Genomic DNA, 15,846 nt, shown 5'->3' on the forward strand with positions numbered 1-15,846 from the left:
AATAACGGTTTCTGAATTTAAAAAAATACTAGATCTTGAACTGATTAAATATCAACCCTGGGAACTCCTTCACATTCTATACCAATAATCTTGCCTCTTTAACAAACTGTGTCTATGTAACATGTTATTTTATCTGAGTAAAAGCACTCCTTCCCCGCATTCTGCTCCACCCACTCACGTTCTCAGAGCCTAATGGCTTGGTCTGATAAAGGTACAGTTCCCTCTAAGCACGTGCCATAAAATTTATCATTAAGTTCCCAAACTTTCCTTTCTGTGTAGACTGTGCTCAGTTTATAACTTATTATATAAAAATTATTTTAATGCTACAGTACTAAAAAAAACAAACTAAAGACCATTCATATAACTGGTAAAGTAATACTTAAAACTCATTGGGGTGACCCAATAATTAAAAATAAGTGATACTTTTGGGTTATGTTTATTTGCAAGTGTTTATTCAAAAACATAAAACATTTCTATTTTCCTGTTTCTCTCTTACAGCTTTTGAGGAGACTAAAACAATTATTCACATATTTGCACTGATAGTAAGCATCCCATCTATCTTTTGGGCTGTGGACAGTCAGTCTTGTTCACTAATGATACAGCAAATTATTTTTATTATACATTCTGGGTAGGATTAAAATAAATAATATAGAAATAATTTAACAACTCTTCGTGGAATACCTACTATATTCCAGGTTTGTGGAACATAAAAAATAATAAATAAATGGTCCCTGCCTTCACGAAGCTCACAGTCTAACGGGGGATACAGACAAATAGACAACTTAATATAGTAGACGGCTTTGGGAGTGGTATGGACGGAGGATGATGGGAACCCTAACGAGGGTCACATAATCCAGAGTGGTGCAACCTAGGGACGGTGTCTGGGTCCAGAGGATAAGTTTTACGGAAGAGTTTGCCACAAAGACAATTAACAGGGGGTGCGAGGAATTCCTCTAGAAGGGACGGTCAACTAGGCCCAGAGACCTCACTGCCTGGTCTTCAAGGCCCTTTCCAGCAGATCCTCCCTACTTGATCCAACACAGGGAATATGCAGAGGGTGACGTATCTTTCCGATACTGTGTCCATCTGCTAACTGTGGGTTTCCCAGATTCTTATTTTTTGTGCCATAGGTCACAATTTAAGAAGAAAATGTCATACTAAAATGTTTTGTGGAAACTTTTCACTATGGTACTGACTACAGATTCAGAATGAACAATCCGGTATAGTGAGTACTATACCATCTACTTTTAAAAAAAAGAGAGAACATAAGTTAAATCGAAGGTTCCTGGAGAGCTATAAACTTAAACAAATCAGATATATAGGGTTCTCTAAAATATATATTTTTTTCTTTTAAATGTGACCCGGAAGTCCTTTGCCTTGGTTATCTAGGAGTAAGACACTAGATGGTGCTATTAGGCTGTTAGAAAGAAAGCTTTAGCAAGAAAAACTGGCAGTTACAAATACTCTGTCCCTGAGAAAAGTTCCAGGTCTGCAGGCAAGTAATGAGAATCTTAATCTCACAAGGTTTAGCCTTCTGGTCAGGTTAATTTTAAACTAAACCACAAGTATAATACTTTTTAAAATGCTTTCTTTTTTAAACACTTCTTAAGTGTTTTTAAAACACATTTTAAAAGGGCTCAGTGTTTGACAATTCAATCTGATTCCACTGAAATGGACATTTTAAAGTTACTGAAATATAAATGTATTATACTCTGTATATTGAAACACACTGTGAATAATTTCATTTAGGTAGTCTTCCTGGTGCTATCTATCTCTAATTCTGAGCCCGGTTACACCTACTACTGAATGAATCTCTCTGATCAGTTTCTTCAACCGGTTTCCAGAATTTCTGAATTGTGATTCAGTAGAAAATGCCCATCAAACCCTCTTGTGATTAATTACTGCAACATACTGATACAAATACATTTAAAAACACTCTGTCGGTATGGTACTTCTTACACAACATTTCATGATCTTTCCACCTTACAATAAAACCAGAAAAATATTTTTATGAAAGTGCAGAATAAAAACAAAGTTTGACTTTTAAAAAGTTTTCTCCTTAGTTTTCTTTTAAATGTTGAACATAAAAAAGGTAAACCAAAAAAAAAAAAAAAAAAAAAAGAACCTAAGAGTCATTTTAATTTCAAAGTCTCAAAGTTACGAGATCTGTTTGTGATTTTTCGGCTTATCGTTCCAGTTCTGCTTCTAGAATCTCCCCCCATGTATCTGCATCCATTGGGTACATGATTTTTTCTGGTAAACTAAGAGGAGAACATATGTTGCTGTATCTGCCACTTAGCCATTCGTGTTTCACTTTACTCTTCTGGTAGTTCCTCAGCAGTATTACCTGGAAGGGGTAAATCATCATGGTTAAAGGATGTAGTAGGGGGCTGGTCAGTGAGTTTGTTTAAAATGGGAGAAGCTGACAGGGCTGAAAAGAGGATTACGCATTTACACTGATAAACACAAACTAATAAGTCTGTGGTGTGTGCATGTAGGTGGGTGGGTGGGTGGGTACACGTGTGCATATGCAGAGTGAGCCACCCCGTTTGCAGTGACTTTTGGGTAAGGTGGACTAAAGTAGTGAACGGAGGAATATGCCTGAGTTTAGGATGCAAAACATGTAAAAGGATGGATGGGATGGTGTGGCTTGTAGGAAAAGAACAATCGTTCAACGTCAACTCCAAAAGCCAACACTCTGATATGAAATCCTACCTCCTCCATGCAGAAGGTAGAGTGGGCTCACACCTGCCACCACATTGTCAAGAACACTGCAGACTACAGAGACCACACTTACTCTCCAGGAATATCCACTTTCTACATCATCGTCTATCTCTCTTTGGCACACAGCTCTTAGAGTCAAGCAATGAGGTTTCCATAAGGAGTCACTGTCTCTTACTGTGTTATTCCAGCTCCTGCACGTTATCGAAGCCCTGCACAAACTCCGAATGTCCAGCTGACTGAAAATTTTAAAAGTAACTTCTGGAGGCAGCAGTTCAACAAAGTTATTTTGACCCTCTTTTTTTTCCTTCTCAGCATCCGCAGCATTCAATTCTATGCCAGAAACTCTTGAATTATTGTTCCTCTTGGAGTTTTTCTGCATAATGTTTTAGCAAATTATCCTCATATGTAACCTAAAAGGCAAAGTTTAAATATGTTCAGTCTCTTCGGATCAGACTACAGAATGTACCCTGAGCCGGATACTGCCTGGGTATGATTTAAAGAACCTTAACTTTTTTTAGTTTTTCTATCTATAAAATGGGGCCAAGGATGCTCCTCTCTTGGGTGTCCTTCCAAGGATTAACAGGGATTATGTGTAAAGCATCAAGCTTCACAATATGAATTGCACGTGGAAGGTACTCAACACTTGTTACTTCCCTTTTTCTTTTTAAACGTTTTTTAGTAAATGGGTTTGTTTCTTAACATTTGTTTTTCTGCTTCCAAAGAGCATTATCTAAAAAAAGAGAAGTGATTCTTCAGAGACCAAAATTGTAGTAGAAATGACTGTTGCGGGAACATATTTGATTCCAAGCATTTGCTGAATCACTTGGTACACACTTGGAAAGTGTGTACTATTCAATGATCTTCAACTCCTAAATACTTGCCTGTGGGAACTGATGCCTTGTCATTAAGTCCTTCATTTACAGTTTGTGACTTAATCATAAACCTGGAGGACTTTTATAGTTTATATGATCATCATTTAGCTACTTGTATCTAATGGGTAGGTGTGTTCACAGCTGACACAACCACTATCTGAAATGGACTAGAGGTTGAAGTCCAGGTTATAATGACAAAGTCTCAAATATTCAATCCAGTTATAAGATTAATGTTTCGGAAATGGCCTCTTGAAGCTATTCTATAGGCATAATTATGAATAAGAACAGTAGTTCTTGAGGCCATGAAGCAACAGTAACTAGCAACCATAAACAATGTTTATAATTCAGCTGCGTGCAGCATATAATTAAAGACGGAAAGTCCCGTTTCTGCTAATCTACCTAAGGTGCATGGTGTAGGCTTCTAAAATCAGCTGAAAGCACGGAGCTATTTTTGCCTATAAAGACAGCTCATATTACTAAAAATCAGTTTATTCCATATTGCACTTCCTTTTATGATGTGGGGGGCATGTGGCAGTGCAGGAGGAGGGGTTTGTTAAATACTTTCTTTTAAAAAAAATATTTTGTTTATTTAAGAGAGAGAGCACGCGCACAAGTAGGGGGAGTGGCAAAGGGAGGGGGAGAGTCCCTGTGGAGCACGATGAGGGGCTTGATCCCAGGACCCCAGGATCATGACCTGGAGCCACCCAGGTGCTCCTAAATGCTTCCTTTTTTTAACTCCGCTAATGATAACCCCCCCTTCTAGACATGCCACTCACCTATGTTCCCGGACTTGCCAAGGCCACAGTTGCTCCCATTCATTCGGCTGTTTGTGATCCAAGTTAGCCACCGTGGTTAGAATTTTACTGTCTCTGTTCAGCAGAGGACTTCCTCTCGAAGTTTTGGGGAAGTCAGGAAGCAAAGCGACAGAAACAAATTCATGAGTCGAGAGCAAGTTTTTTGCCAGTTCACTCACCTCTCTTAACCATCAATACAAACCAAGCCAAAGTACACTTTTGGTGGAGAAATAAGAGTCTACATCTCCCCGGCCGTGCATTTAAACACCTGTCACTTCTCCCAGAATCTCAAGGAGGGTGGGGGGGGGGGGATAAAAATGCGTCCTCTCCTTACAGTTCTTCTCCAGGAGGCAAACGAATGTCTTTGGAGTTAACAGCTTGGGGCGGGGGGTGGACGCCTCGGGGAGGCTCCTAAACCCCCGCTGGGCATCTCCTTCCAAGAGCAGTTTTCCTGGATGCCTGGGAACCCATCCCTCTTCCGCCCCTTCTGGTGTATGAACCACACCTTGCTGAGGTCTCTCTGCAGGTCAGGAGCTCGCCCCGCCCACCCATCGCCCCGCCCACGCCCCGCCCCTTCCATAGCCCCGCCCAGTCCCAGCCCCGCCCCTTCCCTCGCCCCGCCCCGCCCCCCGCCACCTGCCGACGGCGCAGCCGGGGAGGGGTCCGCACTCCGCGCGGCCGCACCGTGCAGGTCGGAAGGGAAAGACCCCGCAGCCCCAGTAGCCGCCCCCCGAGGGTCTCCGCCGTCCGCAGCGGCCCGCCTCCGACGAGCACGGGGCGACGACACCCTCCTACCTCCAGGGCCGCCTAGGCCCCTCCGGCGAATTACAGCCTCCGGAATTCGAATCCTTCGCCATCGCCTCCCCGGCCCCGCCCCCTGCGGCCCCGCCTCGCTGCCTCGAATTCCGCGCAGGCGTAGAGAGGAGCGCGCGCTGCCTCTTGGGAGTGGTAGTTTTCTTTTTAAACCCGGGCGCCCCCGCTCAGCTAGAGGACAGCGCGGCGGACTACAAGGCCCGGCATCCTCCGCGGCGGGTGGGCGGGGAGAGAGCGCTGCGGGGGGCGGAGGCGTGGCGGGGGGGGGTGGTTAACCCGGGCTTTTAAAAAGTAGTTTGGAGGCGGAAGTGGCGGCGGGAGGGGCGAGGCGGGGCGCGGCCGAGCGGAGCTCCCCCCCCCCCCCCCCGCGTCCCGCCGAGGCCCGCGCGTGTCCATGGAAGGCGGAAACGGCGGCGGGGCGCGTGAGGTCGCGCAGGGGGGCGGTCGCCGGCGCCATGTCCGGGGGCTTCGAGCTGCGGCCGCGCGACGGCGGCCCCCGGGTGGCCCTGGCGCCCGGCGAGACGGTGATCGGCCGCGGGCCGCTGCTGCGAGTAAGTGCGGGGCCGGCCTGGCTTCCTTAGTTCTCATTTTTTGCTTTTTTTTTTTTTTTTCCTTTTTTTTTTTTTTCGCACGGGCCCACGTACGAGGAGGCCTTAAAACGTGTCCAGTGCCAGGCGAGCGCGCGCCCGCCGGCCGCTGGGGGGCGCTCATGGGGCCCAGGGCTGAGCGTGTGCCCGTGAGCTCCTGGACCCACCGACCGTGCAGCCCGACCCTGGGCGGAGGTAGCTGACCCCGACCCCGACCTCGACCTTCGACCCCCGACCCCAACCCCGACCTTGACCCTGACCTCGACCCCGGCCTCAACCCCATTTTGACCCCGACGCCAACCCCGACCCTGACCTCGACCCTGACCCCGACCCCGACCCCAACCCCGACCCCGACCTCGGCGCTGCTCCCGCCCGCAGGTGGTTCCCTGGCCGCACCGCGGGAGCCTCGCTCTGGGCGAGGATGGTCTTTCCCGGTAGCACCCGCAGGGGATCCCTTGACCTGGGGCCTGGCCCGCCCGCTCCCGCTCCCGCGCCCAGGACCCTGTTGCTCAGGGGCCCGAAGGTCTGCGGGGTCGCGCGGGAGGTGGGCGGTGCAGCGGCCGCGGAGGGCCGGGAGCCGGGCGCCAGGTGCCGCCGGGCTGTGGGTATTCCCCGCCCCCTGCATGTTTAGGGGCTAGAAAACCCTCCTGTGGCGATCGGGATTCCGTAGGCCTCCACGTAAAACGTATTTGTTTTTATTTTATTTTTATTTTATTTTATTTTTTGACATTTCAGGATATTTTCTTTAGTGTCTATTTGGTACAGCCGATTTGCACGTGGTGGCCCAGTGGGGTCCTCGAAGGTGACTGAGACACGGGTCCCATGTGCACGTGGTGGCCCACGGGGTCCTCAAAGGTGACTGAGACGCGGGTCCCGTGTGCACGTGGTGGCCCACGGGGTCCTCAAAGGTGACTGAGACGCGGGTCCCATGTGCACGTGGTGGCCCACGGGGTCCTCAAAGGTGACTGAGACGCGGGTCCCGTGTGCACGTGGTGGCCCACGGGGTCCTGAAAGACGACTGAGACGCGGGTCCCATGTGCACGTGGTGGCCCACGGGGTCCTCAAAGGTGACTGAGACGCGGGTCCCATGTGCACGTGGTGGCCCACGGGGTCCTGAAAGACGACTGAGACGCGGGTCCCATGTGCACGTGGTGGCCCACGGGGTCCTGAAAGACGACTGAGACGCGGGTCCCATGTGCACGTGGTGGCCCACGGGGTCCTGAAAGACGACTGAGACGCGGGTCCCATGTGCACGTGGTGGCCCACGGGGTCCTGAAAGACGACTGAGACGCGGGTCCCATGTGCACGTGGTGGCCCACGGGGTCCTCAAAGACGACTGAGACGCGGGTCCCATGTGCACGTGGTGGCCCACGGGGTCCTCAAAGACGACTGAGACGCGGGTCCCATGTGCACGTGGTGGCCCACGGGGTCCTCAAAGACGACTGAGACGCGGGTCCCATGTGCACGTGGTGGCCCACGGGGTCCTCAAAGACGACTGAGACGCGGGTCCCATGTGCACGTGGTGGCCCACGGGGTCCTCAAAGACGACTGAGACGCGGGTCCCATGTGCACGTGGTGGCCCACGGGGTCCTCAAAGACGACTGAGACGCGGGTCCCATGTGCACGTGGTGGCCCACGGGGTCCTGAAAGACGACTGAGACGCGGGTCCCATGTGCACGTGGTGGCCCACGGGGTCCTCAAAGGTGACTGAGACGCGGGTCCCATGTGCACGTGGTGGCCCACGGGGTCCTCAAAGGTGACTGAGACGCGGGTCCCATGTGCACGTGGTGGCCCACGGGGTCCTCAAAGGTGACTGAGACGCGGGTCCCATGTGCACGTGGTGGCCCACGGGGTCCTCAAAGACGACTGAGACGCGGGTCCCATGTGCACGTGGTGGCCCACGGGGTCCTGAAAGACGACTGAGACGCGGGTCCCATGTGCACGTGGTGGCCCACGGGGTCCTGAAAGACGACTGAGACGCGGGTCCCATGTGCACGTGGTGGCCCACGGGGTCCTCAAAGACGACTGAGACGCGGGTCCCATGTGCACGTGGTGGCCCACGGGGTCCTGAAAGACGACTGAGACGCGGGTCCCATGTGCACGTGGTGGCCCACGGGGTCCTCAAAGACGACTGAGACGCGGGTCCCATGTGCACGTGGTGGCCCACGGGGTCCTGAAAGACGACTGAGACGCGGGTCCCATGTGCACGTGGTGGCCCACGGGGTCCTGAAAGACGACTGAGACGCGGGTCCCATGTGCACGTGGTGGCCCACGGGGTCCTGAAAGACGACTGAGACGCGGGTCCCATGTGCACGTGGTGGCCCACGGGGTCCTGAAAGACGACTGAGACGCGGGTCCCATGTGCACGTGGTGGCCCACGGGGTCCTGAAAGACGACTGAGACGCGGGTCCCATGTGCACGTGGTGGCCCACGGGGTCCTGAAAGACGACTGAGACGCGGGTCCCATGTGCACGTGGTGGCCCACGGGGTCCTGAAAGACGACTGAGACGCGGGTCCCATGTGCACGTGGTGGCCCACGGGGTCCTGAAAGACGACTGAGACGCGGGTCCCATGTGCACGTGGTGGCCCACGGGGTCCTGAAAGACGACTGAGACGCGGGTCCCATGTGCACGTGGTGGCCCACGGGGTCCTGAAAGACGACTGAGACGCGGGTCCCATGTGCACGTGGTGGCCCACGGGGTCCTGAAAGACGACTGAGACGCGGGTCCCATGTGCACGTGGTGGCCCACGGGGTCCTCAAAGACGACTGAGACGCGGGTCCCATGTGCACGTGGTGGCCCACGGGGTCCTCAAAGACGACTGAGACGCGGGTCCCATGTGCACGTGGTGGCCCACGGGGTCCTCAAAGACGACTGAGACGCGGGTCCCATGTGCACGTGGTGGCCCACGGGGTCCTCAAAGACGACTGAGACGCGGGTCCCATGTGCACGTGGTGGCCCACGGGGTCCTGAAAGACGACTGAGACGCGGGTCCCATGTGCACGTGGTGGCCCACGGGGTCCTCAAAGGTGACTGAGACGCGGGTCCCATGTGCACGTGGTGGCCCACGGGGTCCTCAAAGGTGACTGAGACGCGGGTCCCATGTGCACGTGGTGGCCCACGGGGTCCTCAAAGGTGACTGAGACGCGGGTCCCATGTGCACGTGGTGGCCCACGGGGTCCTCAAAGGTGACTGAGACGCGGGTCCCATGTGCACGTGGTGGCCCACGGGGTCCTCAAAGGTGACTGAGACGCGGGTCCCATGTGCACGTGGTGGCCCACGGGGTCCTCAAAGACGACTGAGACGCGGGTCCCATGTGCACGTGGTGGCCCACGGGGTCCTCAAAGACGACTGAGACGCGGGTCCCATGTGCACGTGGTGGCCCACGGGGTCCTGAAAGACGACTGAGACGCGGGTCCCATGTGCACGTGGTGGCCCACGGGGTCCTCAAAGGTGACTGAGACGCGGGTCCCGTGTGCACGTGGTGGCCCAAAGATGACAGAGATGTGGTCCCTGCCCTCCAGGGTGTTCTCTTGGGCCATGGAGACACACCTGTGTCCGTGAATTAATAGCACGCAGCCATGAGAGTGCACCGTGGTCCCCCGCTAACCTTCAGTGTCTGAACCAAGACATGGGTATTGGCCTTAAGAACCTGCAGGAAAGGAGTGGTGGTTGGGGTGGCGATGTGGAAGGGAGTCCTGAATCCGTGTGTGTGGGTGTGTGTATGCATGTGAGCTGAGCCCTGAGGAAGTTGAAGCTCACATGCTGCTTATTTATTTCTTTATTTATTTTACTGTACAAGCAATTACTTTAATGTTTGGATGACATTCTGTTACTTTTTTCCAGTTTGTTAACTTATGCAAACATTGGAGAGAAGTGCCTGAGCGGTTTGGTTTTTTTTTTTTCCTCCCTCCCTCCTTCCCCCTTTCTCCATACATATATACATACACATACATATATTTGTATATATATGAAATTTTACAGAGTCTGTGCTTCATCCAGGGAGCTTTTGTCTAGCGACAATTGAGTTTTGATTTACTTTGATTTACTTAACTAATTGTGTCACCAGGACAGGGTGCTGTGGATCTGGTTAAAAGATCCATGGATTGTAGGCCTGTGTTTTATAAACATGGCAACAGGTTGCAGATCCTTTCATGGTTTGTGGCTTGATCTCCGTGTTACAGGCTTGCTAATGTGAGATGAGCCTCCTTGGTTTCTGTCTTAAAACGGTAAGGAGTAGAAGAAAGCCTGTTGGGTCAGAATTTTGCTTCTCTTTTTCAAATAATCATTCATTCAGTGATGAGATTTTTTTTTCTTGCCAAGTTTGGCAGATAGTAGAAGCGGGTTATGAACAGTGTCCTCGGTGTGTTGAAGGAAAAATGTGAAGAACAAACAAATCAGTTTGTGGTTTTTAAGACATGTTTCTTTCTTTGCAGTGGTTAAAACCCTACATGAGGGGGTGCCCGGGTGGCTTAGTCATGATCTCAGGGTCCCGTGACCTCTGCCAGGCTCCACTTGCAGCATCTGCTTCTCCGGCTCCCTCTCCTCCCCCCTCCTCCTGCTCTCATCATGCACGTTTGCTCGTGCTCTTCTCTTCCTCTCTCAAATAAATAAATACAATCTTAAAAAAAGAGGGAGAGAAAACAACTCACCATGGGTGTGCAGTTTCAAATAGCAGCAATTCCAGGGAGGCTTTTTTTTTGTGGTATGAGAGAGCAAAGATTTAGTTAAGGTAGGGAAACACAGGAAGTGCATTGTAGATTATGCATGACGTGATGATAGTTATTAATACGTGATTAGTAATGATGATTTTTGGACTCCCTTAACGAGTCATGTTTTTTTGGAGACAAGCTTCACAAGCCTTCATTGGCATACAAGCATAAAGGTTTATAATTCCAGTGTGTAAAATGGGCTTGGTGGTGAAACAATTTGGTAAGAATGTCTTTATGTCTTACTGTGCCAGGAAAATACTTAGAGATAACAGAGCACAGTGAAATTTAATTTCCTTGAGCTATTTGCTTCAGTGGAAGTCATCAGTGGACCCAGGGTCTTGGTTTACTTTACTCGGTTGTAATTCTATTTTATGATCTACACTAATTAAAGGTTTTGTAGCAGAATGAATCTCTATGGAATTATCTGGGGTGCAGACAGCCAATCCCAAAGGTTACATATTGGATAAATTTATTTACATGATGTTATTGAAATGATTAAAAAAGACAAAAGATGGAGAACAGATTAGTGGTTGCCAGGAGTTTAAAGAAGGGAGGGAGAAAGGGAAGGGAGCAGGAGGGAATTGATATGGTTATGATACAGCAGCATGAGGGATTTTTGTGGTGATGGAAATGTTTTCTATCTTGACTGTTTCAATATCTGATTGTGATACTGTCTTCTGGTGTTGCAAGACGTTACCATCGAGGAAAACTGGGAATATGGCACAAGAGATTTTTCTGTATTTTATCTTCCAATTATATGTGAACCTACAATTATCTTAAATAAAAAATTTAATTTTAAAAAAGGTTTTTCAGTACAGCGTCTCAAGCAACAGAGTACCTTTAGGCGAAATTATTTGGTTTATGTTTTTTTTTTTTTAATTAAAGCTGATTATACTCTTTTTAAAAAGCTGCTTATACTCTTAAATGAAAACTACTGAAAAAAAAAACTACTGTTTTTGGTTTCACATTTTCCTTTTTCTGTTTTGATAGAGATTATATGACACATTTCTTTCTTATCTTTTTCCTCCAAAGAAATAAGACAACATAGCTATCTAGTCAGTCTTCCCAACAGCAGGTGTAATGGAATCTATTTAAAAGAGAAGAGGCCCTCGGTTGTGGATGGGGATGGTCAAGGACTCTAGTACAGACTCTTTCCTGGCGTCAGTTCACCCCTTGCAAGAATGCTGTTAAGTGTCCTACAAAGTCTACACAAAGTAGCCCGTAACTACTGTGGCCGGGCAGCTCTGTATGGTTTCTGCTTGTTGCAGCAGCTCCCTGGCTATTCTAGGATGCTAGTCCTACCTGTCCATTGGGATGTGCCCAGTGCCTCTAGCTACTGGGTATCCCTCCCCCTCTTAATTACCAAGCCTAGTACAGTGCCTGGCACAGGGGAGGCCCTCAAAGCACATGACCTCTTCCTTTTCTGCGTCTCTGCTTTTCATTCTTCCAACCGTGAAAAACAGCCTACTTGTAACTGAGGTGTGAAGAGGATGTAGAACTTGGAAGTGAATTTAAGCACAGTAAAGAAGCAGTGCTACAGCCGCTACAGCTCGCGGAGCAGCGGTCATGATGGATCGTCGTTAGCGTTTTTCCTCTTTTGTTGACTATTAATTGAGTACATTCAGAAAATAGTTGAATGTATACCAGTCAGAGTGGAGGGATGAAGAGACGCAAGTCATTACTCTCAAGAAACTTGGAGTTTCCTGGGTGTGAGAGACAGAAAAGCGGGAAACTAACCAGTAGTCGCCGCCTCAAATGGGGACTGGGAAGGGGTCCGTAATGCGGTGCCTACTGCTCACCCCCATGCCCACCTGGTAACAGTGTCCTGTTGTTATTTTCAGGAGTAGTCAGAAATCTGGATATTTATTTATTTATTTATTTATTTATTTATTTATTTATTTAAGACTTTATTTATTTATCCATGAGAGACACAGAGACACGGGCAGAGGGAGAAGCAGGCTCCCTGCAGGGAGCCCGACGTGGGACTGGGACTCGATCCCGGGACTCCAGGATCACGCCCTGGGCCAAAGGCAGGCGCTAAACCACTGAGCCACCCAGGGATCCCCAAAATCTGGATTTTTAGATATAACCTCTGACTTTTGAAAGGTCACATTTAATTAAAAGCTTTGTTTTGGTACGGCAAGCCACACAGAAAAGGATGTTCCATGATACAAAGAGGCATAGAAAGGAAGGAACCCGTAATTAAGATAAGGGGTCAGGGAAGGTTTCATGAACTCAGCGACACTGAGCTGACTTGGAAGTGTCAGAACAGTGAGGAGTTTGGTAGGTAGGGAGTGGGTGATAGAGAGGGAAAGGCCCTTCCGGCTCGGTGCGGGGATGGTACATGGTTTCCTGGCTCTGATGGGAAGCCTGTGGCATTGGATGACTAGATAAGTGCTGACCGGGCTTGTGGGATCCTCACATTGCTTCTCTGATCCCCTTTAACTGTTACAGATGTCGCTTTTATATGGTATGTAGCTTCCTTTTTTGAAATAGGCTTCATTTTACTGAGCAGTTGTAGGTTCTTGGCAGAATTGAATACAAAGTACAGGGGATGCCTAGGATACCTCTCCCTCCCCGTCCCCCCACCTCCCTCACTCTCAGCACCTGCACCACAGCGCTGTGTTTGATGACCCTGTATTGTCCTTATAATCCAAAGTCCATAGTTTACGGTTCACTATGCACATTCTATGGGTTGTAACGAAAGTGGAATGATGTGGGTGCCTGGGGGGCTCAGTGGTTGAGCATCTGCCTTCGGCTCAGGCCATGACCCTGGGGTCCTGGGATCGAGTCCTGCATTGGGCTCCCTGCAGGGAGCCTGCTTCTCCCTCTGCCTGTCTCGGCCTCTCTCTCTGTCTCTCATGAATAAATAAATAAAATCTTAAGAAAAAAATGTTGATGTGCGTAGTGACGCACATCAGCTATTGTAGTACCGCGCAGAATAGTTTCACTGCCCTAAAGATCCTCTATGTTCTGTTTTTCTTTCTTCCTCTCCCAACCCTGGTAACTACTGAACACTTTACTGTCTCCATAGCTTTACCTTTCCCAGAATATCATATAGTTGGGAATTGTACAGGATGTATACGGAGACTTTTTTGGATTGGTTTCTCTCAGTTAGTAATGTGGGTTTACGCTTCCTCCGTGCCTTTTTTAGTGATGAGTAATACTCCATTGTCTGGATGTTCTGCAGTTTAAGCGTTTACCTGCTGAAGGACATCATGGTTACTTTGAAGTTCTGGCAATTATCAGTGACTCTGTTACAAACATCCAATGCAAGTTTTTGTGTGGACATAAGTTTTCAGTTCATTTGGGTAAATACCAAGGGGCTCGCCTGCTGGATCATACATACGGTGTCTGGTTTTGTAAGAAGCTGCCATCGTCCTTCAGTGTGGCTATACCGTTTGCATCCCCCTCAGCAGTGAATGATTTCCTGTTGTTCACAACCTCACCAGGGTTTCCTGTTGTCAGCGATTTGAGTTTTGGCCATTCTGATAGGTGTGTAGTCGATTACTTTTCATAAGTGTATATATTCATATATATTCATTTCTAAATCAGTCTCTCCAAACCGTCTCCCGTGTACTGCTCAGCCTGAGTATGCCGTCTTCTCACATGCCTCCATACCTCTGTTTGAGTTCCCTCCTCTGGTAATTTGATTCTGTAGGTAGCATTTCAATATCTGTATTTTTAAAAACTCTGAAGATGATTCTGTTGTGAAATGAGAGTTGGAAACCTCTTCTAGACACACTAAGAATGCTTGGCAGAGGATAATTCTTTAAGAAGTGTCTGCTGAACTGAATTAAATAACTATTCAGAAACTTTAATTTGCCAAAGTCCCAAGTGGAGATTTAAATCCAGTTTTGTTTCCCTAAGATCTGCTTATGCGTTAATTATGTTGCCTTGTCATAATAATGATAGGGATGATGTTCTCACACATGCATAGCATTCACTTCGCCAGTAGCATTGCAAGCCTAACAGGTTGGGGGAGTTGGGATTTCAGTGGCATCAAGTCAGCACAGTTCCATCATACTAACATCTAACAATTCAGCATCCTTGACTTAGGAGCTCAGAAGGTGTTGGATTTTACTTTTTGAAATCTAAGCGATCTATATTTCACCAGTATTGTGGATTAAATAGATGTTTGTGAGGTAGCCTGATAACTACTTTGATACCATTAGTTCTAAGAGACAGTATTTCACAAGTTTCAAAGACCATTTCACATCCAGTATCCTAATAACCTTTTATTTATTTTCTTTTTCTTTTTATTATTATTAATGACCTTTTAAAGAGAGTTTAATCTGTCTAGAGAGCCTCTGGCAAAAATTAACTTTGTCTCCTCAAACTTGCCCTTTGTTAATATCAGAAAATGAACTTTGGTACATTCCAAGTATAATAAACACTATATCAGGTAACTTTTGCCCTCTTGAGGAATAAGAAGAACTTATCTAATGTTATGACAGAGTCTCGGTGTTGGTTGAGCTCTGGAGTGCATCCTGGATCTGATAACTGGGAAGCACTCTGATAAGAAAATTTTATGGTTTGTCAGCTGCTTTACCTAACCAGTCTCCCATCCAAGTACCAACCAGGCCTGATCCTGCTTTGTTTCTGAGATCAGATAATCATCGGGATAATCATCGGGTTCAGGGTGGTGTGGCTATAGACCACAGTAGCTGTGGCCCTGCATGGCACCATGTGCCTTTCTTTCTTTCTCTACTTTAATTCAAGTCTTAATTTTAGAGTTTATTTACTTGCCTCATACACAAGTTTGAGGAAAATATTTTATGCAAATTATATCTGAAATGAATTCTGTGCTTCTTTAGTTTTATGCATTTTTCATAATACAGGCTCAAGTCCCATGCCAGGTGGCTTTTTATTTTTCTCTACCATGAAGGTTTGAATTTGTCTCTTTTTCTATTTGTCTGTTGATAGAGCAAGCCAGATAATCTTGTGTGAACGCATTGTAAGTTATAAAATATTTTACGAAAAAATTTGTTGACTATCTTAGCCTTCGGTGTGTTATGTAATTTATACTGGAAAAAACAAATCTTGCCTCTTTGCTGTTCTTTTATGTTTATAGGAGCTAGGCTACAGGGGGCATTGTATTTATTTATTTGTGATACTCAGAAATTTCTCTAGGAAAACATTCTAAGAAAAATTAACTGCTGTTGGTTTTTCAGTGAATGTGTATAAATAGGCAAAAATGAAAGGAAAGATACCCTTTTATTCTGTTTCAGGATCCAGTAGTTTTTCTGCTTTTACTTTATTCAAGTTTATTTTTTATTTTTAGAATTTTGGAAATAATAAATAGGTCAGAGACCTTGATTCAAAACATCTCAAGCATTTTTGCT

At 47.8% G+C, this 15,846-nt stretch overlaps 2 protein-coding genes across 2 annotated transcripts in view; one reads left to right on the top strand and one right to left on the bottom strand.

Annotated features, from left to right (window-relative positions):
- Nucleotides 1–430: 430 nt before the first annotated feature.
- On the bottom strand, nt 431–4,735 carry FBXO48 (F-box protein 48). Its single transcript, XM_026017818.2, has 3 exons — nt 4,373–4,735; nt 2,798–3,134; nt 431–2,347 (listed from the first exon to the last, which is right to left on the bottom strand). Exons 2-3 carry the CDS (start codon nt 3,101–3,103, stop codon nt 2,186–2,188), a joined length of 468 nt encoding a protein of 155 aa, XP_025873603.1. The 5' UTR covers nt 3,104–3,134; nt 4,373–4,735; the 3' UTR covers nt 431–2,185.
- Nucleotides 4,736–5,545: 810 nt separating this feature from the next.
- Nucleotides 5,546–15,846, top strand: part of APLF (aprataxin and PNKP like factor) — a 69,469-nt gene continuing 59,168 nt past the window's right edge. Inside the window, exon 1 of the mRNA XM_072746145.1 lies at nt 5,546–5,754. Coding sequence (XP_072602246.1) covers nt 5,659–5,754 — 96 coding nt within the window. The 5' untranslated portion in view covers nt 5,546–5,658. The remainder of the gene's footprint in view (nt 5,755–15,846) is intronic.

Source organism: Vulpes vulpes, unplaced genomic scaffold (genome assembly GCF_048418805.1).
Source record: "Vulpes vulpes isolate BD-2025 unplaced genomic scaffold, VulVul3 u000000657, whole genome shotgun sequence".
Lineage (NCBI taxonomy): Eukaryota > Metazoa > Chordata > Mammalia > Carnivora > Canidae > Vulpes > Vulpes vulpes.